Genomic DNA, 15465 nt, shown 5'->3' with positions numbered 1-15465 from the left:
ATTTTTCAAACACACAGGTTTACAGCAGTGCTTTGCATAGCAGATGTATTTCTTAATTTTCAGAATTTGTTAATGCAAGATTAACGCTACAGATCATGTATAAATAATTTTACAGACTATATGTCCATGGATGCATGCTTCTTCTGATGACGAAGCAGTGCCATGTGGTCGGGGGATGAATGTCTTTATTTCAGATTTAAACATTGGCTTCCAGGTCTTGGTTAGTCTCCTACACTGAGTATTCTAGGTCAGAGCCCATTTACTAGAGGAAAGTGAATTAAACTAGGAATTGTAAACACCAAAAGATCTTGTTCGGGACAATAATGTGACAATTAGCAAGGTTCTTTGTGCATTCATTTCCAAATTTGTGAGATTATATTTTGACTGGTTTCACTAACGCGAGAACAAATATTTGTTTGTTCTCACACTAGAGTTGGCTGCCCCCATTGCCACACAACCCCTTTACAGGCTAAAAATTCAGTGTATTAATAGGCTGTTTTTTGGTTTTGCGCACTCAGTGTTAAGGGATCCAAACGGTGACATACAACAGAATGCAGAAAAATGACTAAGGAATACAAGCAGGGCGTGGGGCTTTCTAGGCAGATTCGTGCATGTGCTATCTATAAAACTCCCTATGGTATGCCGGAAGGCATTTTCTAACCCCTTTGTAGAAACACTAACACCCACTTATTAAGGGGAAGTGCTTCTCGAAACAACTTTTTTTAATTTGTACTAGAGGTTTGAATATACTGCCATTCATAGGGAGTTTTATGTAGATTTGAATTGTCATTGGCTTTTGTATAGCTGGTGTTTCTTAGTTATGTCCTACATAGTGGCAAAATATTTTTATGCGCACTTTCTTGTGAATATTTCCCAATTATTTTTGCAGTCTACAATTTTTGCTAATAATGGTATTCATTGCAGAAAGGGCTAGTACATGGCATTTAATAAAAAGTATTGGTCTGTAGATTTTCTGTCTTCAGCATTTGTTCTGTTCCACAGCTGTTTCTTAAAATCTGAAATGATGTACCCATCTCTTTGTTAGCGATAAACGGAAATCTGTCAGTATGTTTTGTTTAAAATGGAGCTGATCAACGCAATAGTTAGGCTATTTGCTAATTATAAATTACAATAATAGTACAGGACCATAAAAACAGATTGATGCTGAATAACAGCTGTGCCCAGCTACATCCACACAGCTGTGCCACACAATGTGCATGTGTTCAGAAGAACCAAATGCCCCAGAGAGAAAGCAAGAGTAACTCATTGTTTGTCATCTTGTACAAGCAGATTATGCGCCAGATGTAATTTATGCTCAGTAAATACATAAATCAGTCATGTGAGGTGTCTCACCTCAGGTTGCAAGTTTGAACTTCTTGTAATCTTGCTTGTTTTTGTTTCCTTTGTGAGCATGAGTGACTTAGTTGCCTTGGCACATATTGTCAAAACTGTTTCTTCACTGGGAATCGCAAAATTTCAATTACACATAATATTCCCAGTTAATGATATGGTAGACTTCGAGCTTAATTCTCTTATCTTTCATATGTTTATCTACCAAATAGTTTTATCATTCATTGAAACATATCCATGCAATGCACAGTGGGAACCCAAATTTTAGATATCTGTTCTTGCTTTCTACCCTGCTCTACAACATAATGAAGATACAAAGCAAAACTATAAGTTTGCAATTGTCCCCCATAACCAGAGTTTCGCTTAGAATTTGAAAAACAAAATTGACATCCTGCTATAGTGTGAGAGTTGCTTTGGGCACCAAGTGAACTGCGTAGCACCTGTGCTAGAGTACACAACAAAGCAGAAAATCTCACCAGATTGGAATGGCAGTGGTAAGTCAAGAACAGATGTTTTATTTCGTGCACCATTAATGTGGCTTATCATCTGCTCCTGTTTTGTTTTGTGGGAACGCATACATTGGGAAGACAATTTTTTGCACCAATCTTACCTTAGCGGGACACCAGAGAAAGGTAGAAATCAAGAACAGGTATTCACACTTTGTTGCCCACAGTGTATTATCTGGATGTGTTTCACTCTACAAAAGACTACTGTGGTAGATAATCAAAGACAAAGACAAATCAATTAAAAGAGGTATGTGTCAGTCATCCTTCCATGGCCTCCAGTGTTTATAGAAACACTTCTTTCTGTATATATGCCAAGCCGTTGGGAGGCATTACGTAACTCAGGCATGCTTTCCAAGTTAAAAATTGGAATAAGGACAATCACAAGAACATCATATGTGTGATTTGTAAATGTAGCACCTAATGTAACTTATTTACGTATGTGCTGAGGGTAGATTACAGGCAGTGCATAATCTGCTCTTACAGGATAACTTGTGATGAGTACAAAAAAGCCTTCCTCACATCTTCCTCTTTGTCTCTTTTGGATCTTGGTGCACCATGTGTATTGTTACAGCTGCGTGCATACAGCTGGGTATAGTTTGTTTGCTATGTTGCTATCTTTGCCGTAACAAACTACAGCTACCTGTGCTACATATTTTCTCAGCGTGTTTGCATTATGGCAAGTTTTGTATTAGTGGTTATTGCAATCTGTGAAATTGTCTGTGTCAGCTATTATTCTTCGTCTTGGAAAAGTATGTTTGTCAACATAAACAATTAGTATAAATGTTGCTGTATTTATTTTTGTAATATTATCTGTTGTGAAGCTTTTATACATTGTTGCACGTTGTATGACAGAATAAAATTGATGCACAAATTTTTAATGTGGTATTTTTCAGATCAATTTTCCACTGACGCTGACATGCACAAGTTGTGGGGGAAAAGTGCCAACAAGAGTACCATAAGGTAAGACAGCTGTTTTTACTGTTAGATTGGATTATCAATTGCCAACCAGTTGTTTTCAGCAAGCATAGTATAATGCATAGATTATGTAATCTAAGTTGGAATATTGTTTTTATCGCACTTGATTATCTGGGTCTCCTTTGTACATAAGTGCAGCCTTTTTCATTTGTTATGTGTAGCTTACTTGCTTAAAGTGTTAAATCGTAAGTTCTAAATAATAACACGTCTGGAAGAACAGTGAAATAGGTTTAACTTATAAATTTTTGACATTACAGACTTGTGCAGTGCTGAATTAAACTTCTACACGAGTTACATAATATTTTGGGGTCTCATTATGGTTCTGAGTTGCATTGCAGTGTCATGCATATGCACCTGCAGGCAACATTACATATTGGATGTTTATTTAAGACTGTTTTGCATGGTTGGCTATTGATTCCAGTTTAATAGTAATGAGAACTGTCTTGCTTTCATGGTGATTCTGTGCTGACTAATACATTTGAATTTTCCAGAAGACGACAAAGGGTGATGAAATGTTAACTTTTTGTTGCTAACCTGCCATGTCCTTTTTGGCAAGTTTGCTATGCATTCTTATATGTTGTCTTTTTACAGTAATCTTGAGAACTAGCCGTAGTTGTGTGTACTTACAGCAAAAGTTGGTGACACATTTTGAAAAGCGGCTCGAGACTGCCATCCGAGAGTCAAACGACTTACATGGATTAGTTATTTTACTCTATCTGCAAGAGTCCTGCACCACACACTAAGGGTAACTTGACACACACTGCTGGAGTCATCAGACTCATCAAGAATAGTTACCCAAATCCTTCAGCAGTGGTCATGTGACCCCTTATCTTGAGTCGTCTGACTCATGCAGAGTAGTTAACGGACTCCCTCAGCACTAGTCGTGTAACGCTTTTGAGAGGGTTAGGAGACTACTACAGGAGAGTATGCGTGACTATTGGGTGTGGAGTCACGTAACCACCTTGTATCGAGCACAGATAGTCTCGGGAACCTCTTCCGAAAGGGAGTTCGCGTGTCTCCCACAAAGTGTGTCGTATACGTGGCGAGTCCAGACTCTCTGAAAAGAGTAAGAGGTACTCCTTTTTTTCTTAGTGTGTGCCCATCGCCGATTCCACGTCTTCATAGAAGCTTTCGACTTCCTGGTCATCATGACTGGGTCATCATGACGCTGAGTGTACGCAATGTTATTCGTTTTTCAAGCAAACAAATGTGACCTCCTATGAACGAGGAGAGCCTTCGATTGATCTCTTGAAACAAGCCTGCGGGTGACCGCCCGATGCTTGCGTCGGCGGTTACGCAAATTTGACGTCAGGACATTAGAATAAAAACATATTGGAATGGTTTTACGTTATAGAGCCCTTATTGTACACAAACAGCCACTGCATGTCTCGTTAGACATTCAAGCCATCAGCCGCGTTGGCACTGACTACCATCGCACTCTTGTACTGAAAGTCTATTCTTTGTGACGTTTCCGCAGAACCTTGAGTCTGATACTCCCTGCCATGTTCACGCAGAACTTCTCTACAGCATTGTCTGTACATTGTCTGCATTGTCTGCATTGTCTGTAGTTATTGCCCATCTGCACAGCATTGACTACCTTAAGTAGACGAAATAGCATAAAAGTAGAAGTGCCTATTTACTGAGACGGCCGAGAACGCTTTTAAACGTATGCAGAGTTCCCACGTCTCATACGACGCCGTAACTTAAAGGGCCCCTCACCACGCTCAAAAGAAAATTTTCGTTATACGCTAGAAGTTGTTACCTGTCCTCTAGGGGGCGTTCTGCCACAAGAATTTTTCAAGTCTGCTCATTAATAGCTGAGATAGAAATATTTCAGTGCCGCGAACCCATGACTTCAGCAGGCGGGCTCCACTGCATAGCGAGATTGGCACTCGAGTCGCGCCGTCTAGCCTTCGCAAGCCAAATTACTTCCCTGCGTTCTCCCATGCCGGATATCGAGGATCGCGTGACACATACGTCATACGCCTCTACTTTCTTTTTTTTTCGCCTAGGTCCTTTTTTTTTTTTCGGCGATGCGCGCTTTTGCTGGCGGCGTTGCGCACGAGTTTTTATCGTTTCGCGCAGCGCACGACATTGCGCGCTGTGCAAATGAAAGCATGACTAGCGGTATAATTCAGTGCTGCACAAATACTGAAGCAGAACGAGCGGATCGCAGAGCATGATCGCGGGGGCGCTGGAACACGGTAGGAAATGTCAGTTTCGGTACCTGTGCACGCGACCGCACGACCGTGGGAACAAGCAGAAGAAGAGGAAGTACACTTCTCTTGCTTCGGTGCAAGAGAGATGTAACAACACGCAGACATTGGATTTGTTTGTTTTATTATTTCTCTAAAATTCAATTCGTCACTTCAAGCAACAGATCAGACAACTAACAGATGGTACCTAAATTCTCGAAGTCACGTGTCACCACGAGCGACGTCACACTGCGAACTCGAGCACGTAGGCGCAGGGATGCGAGTACGTCATCCTCCGGCTTGGAGCACGGCGGCCGCGACAAGGAAAAACGGCGTTCGGTTTGAAATTTCCGGTACCCGTGGGCTTAGATTTAGGTGCACGTTAAAGAACCCCAGGTGGTCGAAATTTCCTGAGTCCTCCACTACGGCGTGCCTCATAATCAGAAAGTGGTTTTGGCACGTAAAACCCCATAATCTTTTTTTTTAATTTCCGGTCTTTCCGCGGCGCGTAGCGATGTAATACATAGCAGGCACGATCGTTATCATGCAATGTGTGCTCTGCGCTTGTCAACTCAAATTGGCCAGGCCTGGTGAGGGGCCCTTTATGTGAAAAGGTAGCGGGGCGTAATTGCATCATTGGTCCATACGCGAAGAGCACGCGCTGCTATACTACCGTGTCAAGTGGCACCGAATGGAATACATTTTAATTGCTGTCAACGCGCACGTCAGCGCTATAGAAGCATATACGGCAGTTTGATGCAGCAGTGATGACTAGGCCGCAGAGTGCGGGTTGCGCCACCGACTCGGGCACACTGCACCACAACACACACACACAACAAGCGCTGGCACAAGGGAAGCATAGCTGTTCACCGCGCTTATGCCGGACGCACCTTAACGTGAAACGTCGAAAAACCAATGCCAACCAATGCCAACCAAAAACCAAGGCCCAACGTAATTCCATGAAAACACTACCCTATCGTCTAACTCAGGCTGTAGAAAACTTTAAATATTTTGGGCTGCACTTAAAGACACATCCGCTGTCTCTTTTCCTCTATCTAGACATCGCTAACGCAGAGCCGCTAAACAGCGCTTCCGTGCTGTAGACAAGCGTGTTGAAGTCTCTATCTAGATCGCAAAAACTTTCAGAGCACGGAATTCGAAACAAGGAAAGAATTAAAACACGTCACAGATAACATGTCATTCCTAGAATTGAAAGTTCTATAGCGTACTTCGCTGTACGACGGCTACATTACACGCCTCAATGTCCCGTCAACAGACAAAACGCAGACGGCGGAGCTGTGTCACGATTCCTGAGCTCTGAAAGGTCCCGAGTTACAAAGCAATGTCACTCCCGTGCGCTGTTTCGCAAGCATCAATGTCGATGCCACTGCAGGCGCCATCGCTCTCGTTAATTCCTTTAGTCAACGACGGTTAAAACATCGCGTACGAAGTGCAGCGCCGACAGCCACACAATTTAGCCAGCGAGAGTTTGCGGTAGCACATGCAGCGATTTGGCGACAGCAAATTCACCGCCCATTTTAGGACAACATCAGACCAGCTCCACCCATGGTGGTATACCCAGTGGCTACGGCGCTGCACCGCCGAGCTGGAGGTTGCGGGTTCGAACCCGGGCGCATTCCGAAGGGGGCGTGCGCCGTAATGAAGCTCGGGCGGCGAAAATTGATCCGGAGCCCCCTGCTACAGCGTGCCCAGGATAAGATCGTGGCTGGGGCCCGTATAAACCGAGAATAAATTTTTCCATGTCCAGCTTCTGACCTGACTGAGCACCGGCGTGCAGGAGCGCATGCGTTGCTCGCATCGGGTGCGGCTTGGCTGCCCGTCGAGCTAAAGCAGACGCCGATACAGGACTATTTTACCATTCAAAATGCAATGGCACTGTCGTGGCACCTCTATACCGGAAGGGGCCACAGCAGTGTGTTTCAGTTGCACAATCTGTAGGACCTTTTGACCGGCGCTGGTTAGCCATTGTCAATGCGTGCTATCGCGGGACTTAAAAAAACAATGCTGCAAGTTCAGGCCTGTGACTTATGGCGTTCGCACTTAGCCTGTCCCGTTAGAAGACAAACCATGGTGTTTTTTTTTTTTTCGCCGCTCGCTGGAGAAGAGCTGCCTTTGAAGCATCAAAGATATTGAAGTGTTGATCGAAGGGCAACGCAGTGCACATGTTCCGCGACAACTTTGCTAGGCGCATTAAACAAACGCGCCTACGAGCTTAATCGATTGGAAGTAGCACACTATGGACGAGTCCCGCTTACCGTTTACAGCGGAGAGGTGAAGAGCGATGCCTTCGAAACGGACCACAGAAAAGTCCAGGATGTAGCCGCCGAAGCTGCGTGTGAGAGAAAAGTTGTCATAGAATTATATATCCTGCTTTCGTTTCATTTGTTTGCTCTTACTTTTGTACTATTCCGTTTCCCCTAGCTTTTCTGTTAATATTTATTGCCCACGTATCCCTTTTATGACATGTTGTTCTCTATACTTGATAGTATTATGTAGTCCCCCTTACAGTTTCTGAACTATTCGACCACCAAATGTAATAGCATCACTAATGCTGTTATCAAACACGCAAGAAAATGTGAATCAACTTGAACTTCATGTCGCGTAAGAGGAAGTTGTTTCAGTGCACTGCGGATGGGACTGACAAGCTTGCGGCGAATGAAATGAGCAAATGGAAAAATAAAAGGTCAATGACCAGCTTCGTCGCTAATCCTCGCCAATTTCATCAATGTCTAGTTATTGAAAACGCAAGTTCCCCACTGGCAATATTTCCTTAGCTCACCTGAGTATCCCTTTTGTTTAAGTTGAACTTTCTTTTTCGGTGTTGTGTATAATGATACGTAAATATGACATGCCAGTAAGTCAATCGCCTTAAGCTGCTTAGGTAATTCCGCGCGCAACACAGGAAGCGTGCGGGTGATGCTCGCTCACGTGGAACCCGTACGTAATAGACAACAGAAGACCTGAGCAGATTGAGTCGCCACAGCGTGTTGAGAATAACAGAGGCGAGACCAAACGCAATGCTTTCCTATGTTTTTTCTATGAATTCCACGCTTTCCCGCGTGACACCAAGGCTGCAAGTGTTCTGCTCTCTAGAAGTTGTTTCTTGCGGGCTTTCACTCACCTAACGGGAACGCCCCATCTATACAGTAGCGTTGCCAAAGCGTGGCAGACCGGGCACATACTGCAGTGTGCTTCCAATTGCCCCCCCCCCCTCCCCGCACATAAAAAAAGAAAGAGAACTGGCCACTGTCTCTCCTATTGAAAATCGTACTTTGGAACAATCGCGAACGCGCAAGGCATTGCCCGTGTTGCACAGTACGGGCAGTTGGCCTTCCCTCATGACGTCACAGCTGAAGGAGCATTGCGTTGTCGCGGAAGGCGGGACGTGAGCGTAGGAAAGTGAGAAGACACATTTCGCCCGACTCTGCTACATGGTTTTTGTTCCACGTGCGCATCGCAGGGCGCCGCAATCGTTCAACAACGGTGGCATGAGTGTACAACGGGAGCAGGTGGACTTTCATTTGGAATGGCGTCAGTGTGCTCCATTTTGAACGTGCTTTGTCTCTTCTTTTATTCGTTTTCGCAAGAACTGGGGCTCTCACTTCATTGCAACGCTCAAATGTGTGCGAAAGCCAAATGTTTAATCAATGATAATCGTACCCGCTGCTCTTTCTTTTAGAGTGACCGAAATTTTAAAAATCCCACGCGGCATTCAGCGCAAATGAACTCATGGTGATGGATTCGTCCAAGATGAGAACGTTACATTCTCTGCAAATCAAAATGCATATTTGACGGGTTAAGAAATAACCAATGAGCTTTTTAACTAATTACTTTATCGCACACATTGTAATCCACAAACTGAAGCCAGTAATATCACAAGGCATTAGAATGAATTTCGAAAGGAGCACCAATTTTGAGGTAAGCGCTGTAAAGCTTGCGGTAAAAAATGCAGTGTTGTTCTCTTTACTCTTTATCAAAACACCGTTTTATGCATCTAAGCTGAAAGAATTACTGGAATGCCGATTCATTTTCTCCCAAACTTTGAATACGCGTATGTCGAAAAAGGTGTCGTCATGGCCACAATTTCAGCCAAGTGGACGTGACTTTCAAAATCACTCGCTAAAATTCTCGAATTGCAACATGTGTCTTAAAGCATTTCGTTTAAAAGGTTATTAGCGAAAGGTTGTTAATTAATCAAATATCTATGTTGATTGTTTTTCGTGCCATTACTTTCCACCTCTGAGAAATGCAGCTCAAGAAGTAGCACTGTGCTACCTTTACTGTGGGTCCAGGGAAAACACCCGGAAGGCGCGAGATGGAAATTAGAGACGATGAGCAAAACGAGAACAAGGTGAAAGCAGAGGTCAACGTTTTGACAAGTGGACTTGTCTTTTACATTTTGGTGGGGTTCTTCTAAAGGGGAGAGGGCGTAAGGCGAGTGGTGGCGGCAACGAGCGAAGGCTGTTAGCAGCGAGGGTGTCGAATTGAGAAGAAAGGAGTACAGTGCACAAGGCCAGTGACAAGGCCATCTGTCAATCACGTGTCAACGGCCGTGTGTCAGCCGGCGTGCCAACAGCGTGCACGGCAGCCCTCTATATGCCTGTTTCGCTGGTGACGACCACCAGCCTATCGTGTCTCGAAAAGAGATAATAGAAGGAGCGGCAGAAACCGGCGTTTGTGAAAAAAATAAAAAATAAAAGGAAATACTGAAATAAAATAAAAGAAGAAAAGGGAAAAAACACTATGCAACCAAACTAAGTGTTGTTGCCAATAGCTTGAAGTTTAGCATAAGTTCTAAAGCTGCCTTTGAAACGTTTATGCCTGCTGGTTGCAATGTCTTATATACCACGGGTGAAATTTAACAGCTCCATCAACGACAAAGAAACTGCAAATATGGAAACTGAAACTGGACAAAAAAAGGAATTTGGAAGAACGAGATGAGCACTTACAGTTAACGTCGCTAAATACGGGCAAACTTGTTACAGTGACGCTCATTGTAAGTCTTATGTGTGGAGATTTTCCTTTTGTTTCTTTTTTTTTTTTTTGCGGACATCTAGAAAATGCTGGAGTGGGTTGCACGTGCCGCACAATGCCACCTCTGCGCCATTTTGAACGCAAACGAGCCACCAGCCTATCCGTAAGGTCGATGCAAACTTGGCGCTTCTTTCTTACGCATAATTTAATGCGTCGGGATGCGGACATCACATATACTGCTTTACAGAAATTTGAGCAGCTGTGCAAGTGCGGTATGGCAAGGGCTACCATTTCACAGTCTGGCGCGGATGCTTACAAGTGCAATCATTTGCGCTCAATGATAATGTAGGGGGGGGGGGGGGCACCAGTCCCGAGGTTTTCGCAGCCTCGCTTCCAATACCAATATACCGACATACCGGAAATCTGTCTGCTCTCGCAATGTTTTGCATACAGGAGGTCAAACATGCGTCCGTTGGCATTAACGCAGTTGGCCTCAGCTGGCTGTTCTGTCGAATGACGGTCAAATACACGTAGCGAACTGGCCCAGCCTTTTGTTCCTTGTCTTTTTCGCGCTTCGAAACATCACGCCTGTCACAACCAACTAGCCGAATCTGCCAGGCGAAACATGCGGAGCAACAGTATGGCGGCGGCCAATCGTCAAATGCACTGCGAGACAAAGAAAAGATTTGTGGCAATGAAGACGCACCTGGATACCATCACGGCTGCCAGTATGGGCGGCCATCCGACCTTGAGCACGGAGCGCGTGTTTTCGTGCTTGAAGGCCAAGAAGAACCACAAGGGCAGCAGCAGAAGGCTCAGCACCACCACGCCCGGAGTCATTAAGGGCGAGTCTGAAACAAAAAAAAACATTGCAACTTTTGACGAGAGGTGATCGAATCAATAAAGAGTGCCACCACTGGCAGCGTTGACACGTTTGCTTAGTGTGCAGACATTACGGGAAAGTATCGCCCGCATATAATCCGCAATACATGCACGTGACCGCGGCTTTACTACAGTTCTGCCTGAGCATATGTTATGTAAATCGTGCGTAGAAGCACACATTAATTGTAATATGCGGATGCAGATACGAGAAAGTGTGGATTGCCCAAGGGATTACGCGGATATGAATGTAAATGCCAGCACATAAAACGGAGAAACGTAACAGATCTAATTATGACGACACTGCTGCGTGAGCGGCAGAGAAATAAAGGATCAAAAGTTTTCCCACGCAAATTTGCATCGTACTATACGAAGGGATAACTTTTAAATTTTACGAAATATAGAAAATTTTTCTATTCCAGAGAACCTAATTCTAGAGCTTCAGCTGGGTTATTCGGAAAGGCACACAATACTTGTATGAGAATTGTAAACGAAAATAAATATAATTAGCAAAGAATCACTCATTATGTCCCTAATTATTTAGGAACATAATTATTTAGGAACATTATTTAAGACTCATTATTATGAGTCATACGCAATTTACGAAATGTAGTTGGTGAGGACAAGGGAACAAGAGTTCAGGATCGCCAGTCAGCCTTAGAGTCTGCGAAGGAGTGCGTTTACGTGGGTCAATTACTCACAGGGAACCTTGATAATGAGAAGCAAATTCATAGAAGAATAAAACTAGGTTGGAGAGCATACTGAAGACACTCTCAGCTCCTGACTGCAAGCTTACCATTATCATTGCGAAGGAAGGTGTACAATCAGTGCATTTTACGGGTGCGGACGTATGGAACAGAAACTTTGAAACTGACAAAGAAGCTTGAGAACAAGTTAAGGACAGCGCAAAGAGCGATGGAACGAAGATTGCTAACTTTAAGAGACAGAAAGAGAGCGGTTTGGATCAGAGAGCAAACGGGGATAACCGTTATTCTAATTGACATTAAGAGAAAAAAGGGGAGCTGGGCAGGTAACGTAATGCGTAGGTTAAATAACCGGTGAACCATCAGGGTTACAGAATGGGTGCCAAGAGAAAGGAAACGTAGTCGAGGACAGCAGAAGACTACATGGGGCGGCGAAATTAGGAAACTCGCGTTGGAATCGGTTGGTAGATGAGGATAGCAGAAGACTACATGACGCGGCGAAATTAGGAAACTCGCGTTGGAATCGGTTGGCGCAGGACAGGGATTCATGAGAGTGGCTTGTTGGGCTAATTGGTACATGCTTATACTAGGAGAATGCCAATAAACTTGAGATTCGAAAAAATCGAGAGGCAGACAATAGACAAAGAGACAGGAAGGTGGCTGGAATGAATGAAGTTCAATTGTTATTCAAGCCACCTTCAGTCTCTTTGTCTATGTCTGCCTATCGATCTTTTGAAAACTGAAATGCTTAGTAGTCTAATTAAAAATATTATTCTAGTTTTTTAACTAATTACCTATGCGACACAGCGCAATTTAAAGATTCTAGCGGGTGAAACTGCAAGTCAGATCGACTTAAGGAATTATCAGGATGATACCAGTTTCGAGATATTAATTCCTTAACTTTGCGGAGAAATGCGTTGGCGTTCCAGTTACTTTTGCGTTTCAATGCACAAAACTACGTTTATTTAAAACAGTGAGTGGAACGAGAGTGCATTTCTGCGGATAATTTGACGGCGCATATCTCGCAAGTGGGGCCATTCACACAATTCTTTTCAAGCGGATATGCCTTGCAGTCTCACCCGCTAGAATTTGTAAATTGCATTACGTCCCATACGGTAATTACCTTAATATTTATTTAGTGGCTTTTTGTTAATTAGTCGATTATGCATTTAATTTCTTTTTTTTTTGCAAGCAATGCCCGCCTTTTCGAGTAGACCAGCTCAACGAACTAGAATTGCATTACTTGCCACACCGAATTAAAAAAAAAAAATTGACCCTCTGAAAAACAACAACAAAAAGAAACACAAGGTATATATTGCCAACGGGCAGGCAGTCCCGCCAGCGAGCGCTGATGGTTGGTGCAAATCACCCGGTGCTCACCTTTCCAGACGAGCAGCCTCGAGCTGATGGTCGAGAGCAGCGTGAGCGTCGTCAGGTCGCCCAGCGAGGCGGCGATGGGCGCCGCCACGTTGTCTGGGTTCAGGCCGCACCGCCGCGCCACCAGCACCACGGTGGTCATGAACGCACCTGCACACACGCGCGTCCTGCATGAGCCGCATTTCGGACGGCCGACCGAAATCAGTTCGCGGGCGAGCCCGACGTGGTCGCGGACGTTCTCTGCCTGAGCTCGTCCAACGCACGTGGCGAAACGGACTTTCCGCAGACAACGAAGAAGACGCCAACCCGTGCGTCTTCTTTCCTCCTCTCCGTGGCAGTGCTTCCCTGCTGCAACCTTTTTTGCAACGTGGCTGAGTTGAGCGCCGAATTGCACTGCGAGAAGCCAGGCTGCGGCTCCCCTATGTGCGGCGTGACTTGGCACCATTGAGCTACGTCTCGCTCCTCCCGCGGGCTGAGAAACCGGCTTGTTTGTCACACTAACCCAGCTGCGCTGGAACCGCAGAGCTACGAGCAAAGGCAAGCACGGCACCAGTGTCTCCGCGTGCCGACTGTACGAGAATACGGGAACGATCGGAGCTGCCAGCAGATGCTACAGCCTGTCATGACCTTGCCGACGTCGAACGATCCTGTCACACGAACTAGTCGGCCTTAACCGGAGAGTCTCGACTTCTTACCGAGTACTGCTGAGAAAAACACTTTATTTATACCATTAAAATTTACCCGCGATGACTTTTCTTGCGATATATTACGCAGATGTCGATGCAGTCATTAGCACGAAACTGACACACGGGAAGTAACAGCTAGAGCACACCCCGAATTAATAGTATATTGGGAAGTAGTGCAGAGTTGTCGACGATATGCCTAGCTGCATATCGTCGCCATGTGTACCTGGCCCCAGTTCGGCCGAAGTCAGAATTTGCTTTTACTGCTTCGTTGATGTAATTATGCACCCGTCAGCGAAATCACGGTGGCTTCGCCCTACTGGACTGGCAAGCACGGCTGGTTGTGCTGAAATAAGTTGCGGAGCAGGTGCTCACGAGGCTCCCTCTCGTGGCTCATACACAAGCCGAGAAAGAGGCTATAACGCGCCTTGCTCAATTCCACACTATTCAAGTGACACTTATACTGCAAACGCTTTAATTGGGTTATAAATTAAGCGGCTTTTCTTTTCAAGTTTAGGTCACTTTATTTAGTTTGCAAATTTACAATTCGATTTTGCGAAAAATTACGTGCACATGCACGCACGCAAGAACATCGCATGGCCTAGGAACAAGCCTCACGTTTGTCAAACAAGGGTCCCTGCCGCCAAAACGAAACAACAAAAAAGCCAATGTTGACAGCTTTTTTCACTCTTCGCCACTCTGTACAATAACTCCGGCAACCAACTTTCTGGAAACTTGATCACATCTGTATTTAGAGTGCGAAGAAAATTTATGCCGACAAATTTACGAAAATATTTTTGTGCCCCCATGGTACGTGATAACGCCGCCATGCTTCAGTGCTAAACCATGGACATAATGGCGGGGCGCTCCAACAAAGACATTGTTCGGTGCGTCTAACAGCAAACTCGATCAACTATGGTGAAACTTTTTGCGTTAAATACCCTTCGGCGATAGTCACTTAAAGACCATCTTGCAGACAATTTTTTTTTTCATTACCTTACAGTGTATGAGTTTGCATAGACTTTATATACGTAAAAGTGTGTCCAGAGCGAGTGACCCTGTTCATATCACCGCGGATACCGTACTACTAGCGTGTGCTCGCGGTGATACATCTTTAAATAGCGGACACATGTGACCAGCGAGGAGAGATTTTCGACGTCGCGATCAGTGTGCTTTGAATGACCCTTCTTTTTCTGGGCACGAGATTGCCCAATAAAAAAAAAAGAAGATGCGGTCTTAACAGTTTGACAGTGTTACCTTCTTCACCGTCACTACGACGAGATGATAACCCGTACGCAATGTTGTGTGCGTCGGCGCCGAAGAGAGCAGCAGTAGTGGCTACTCACCGAGCACCATGCTGGCCACATTGGCAGCGGCCAGTCCGCAGGCGCAAAGCATGCAAGCGTAGAGTGGGGTGATACCGCTGCCGTGACGCGCCAAGCCTTTGGCCAGGGCCAGCCCGCATGCCACCAGCGCCACCACCGTCGACTGGCACTGGAAGTGAAAAAAAAGGAGAATATATGTGCAGAAATATACAACAGCGGTAGGGTCCAACACAAAACCAAACGGTATGGGAAATATGGTGCAACGAGATCTTTTAGGAGGGATTAAAGAAAGCCTCCAGAGTGAGACGGAGCGCTGTGTGTATACTGTGAAAAAGTATTAGGCTTCTCCCCAAACGCACCCAAGTTTGCACTCAAGACATGAATTTTGGCTTGTAACGACTTGCGAGATTTCTGGCATTGATATTGTCGCAGTGAATCCGACACCAACAATTTTTTAGTCTTACTGGTCAGTTTTA

At 44.8% G+C, this 15465-nt stretch overlaps 1 protein-coding gene across 12 annotated transcripts in view; it reads right to left on the bottom strand.

Moving 5' to 3' along the window:
• The window catches only part of LOC142584714 (solute carrier family 41 member 1-like), a 448191-nt gene that overhangs the window by 40716 nt on the left and 392010 nt on the right, over positions 1-15465 (bottom strand). For all 12 annotated transcript variants that reach the window (XM_075694932.1, XM_075694925.1, XM_075694924.1 and 9 more), the window contains 4 exons: positions 15011-15158; positions 12985-13131; positions 10728-10872; positions 7303-7376 (listed from right to left, as the gene is read on the bottom strand). In XM_075694932.1, coding sequence (XP_075551047.1) covers positions 7303-7376; positions 10728-10872; positions 12985-13131; positions 15011-15158 — 514 coding nt within the window. The remainder of the gene's footprint in view (positions 1-7302; positions 7377-10727; positions 10873-12984; positions 13132-15010; positions 15159-15465) is intronic.

The sequence above is a fragment of the Dermacentor variabilis genome, chromosome 6, assembly GCF_050947875.1.
Source record: "Dermacentor variabilis isolate Ectoservices chromosome 6, ASM5094787v1, whole genome shotgun sequence".
Classification (NCBI taxonomy): domain Eukaryota; kingdom Metazoa; phylum Arthropoda; class Arachnida; order Ixodida; family Ixodidae; genus Dermacentor; species Dermacentor variabilis.
This window is presented reverse-complemented; position numbering and strand designations above follow the sequence as displayed.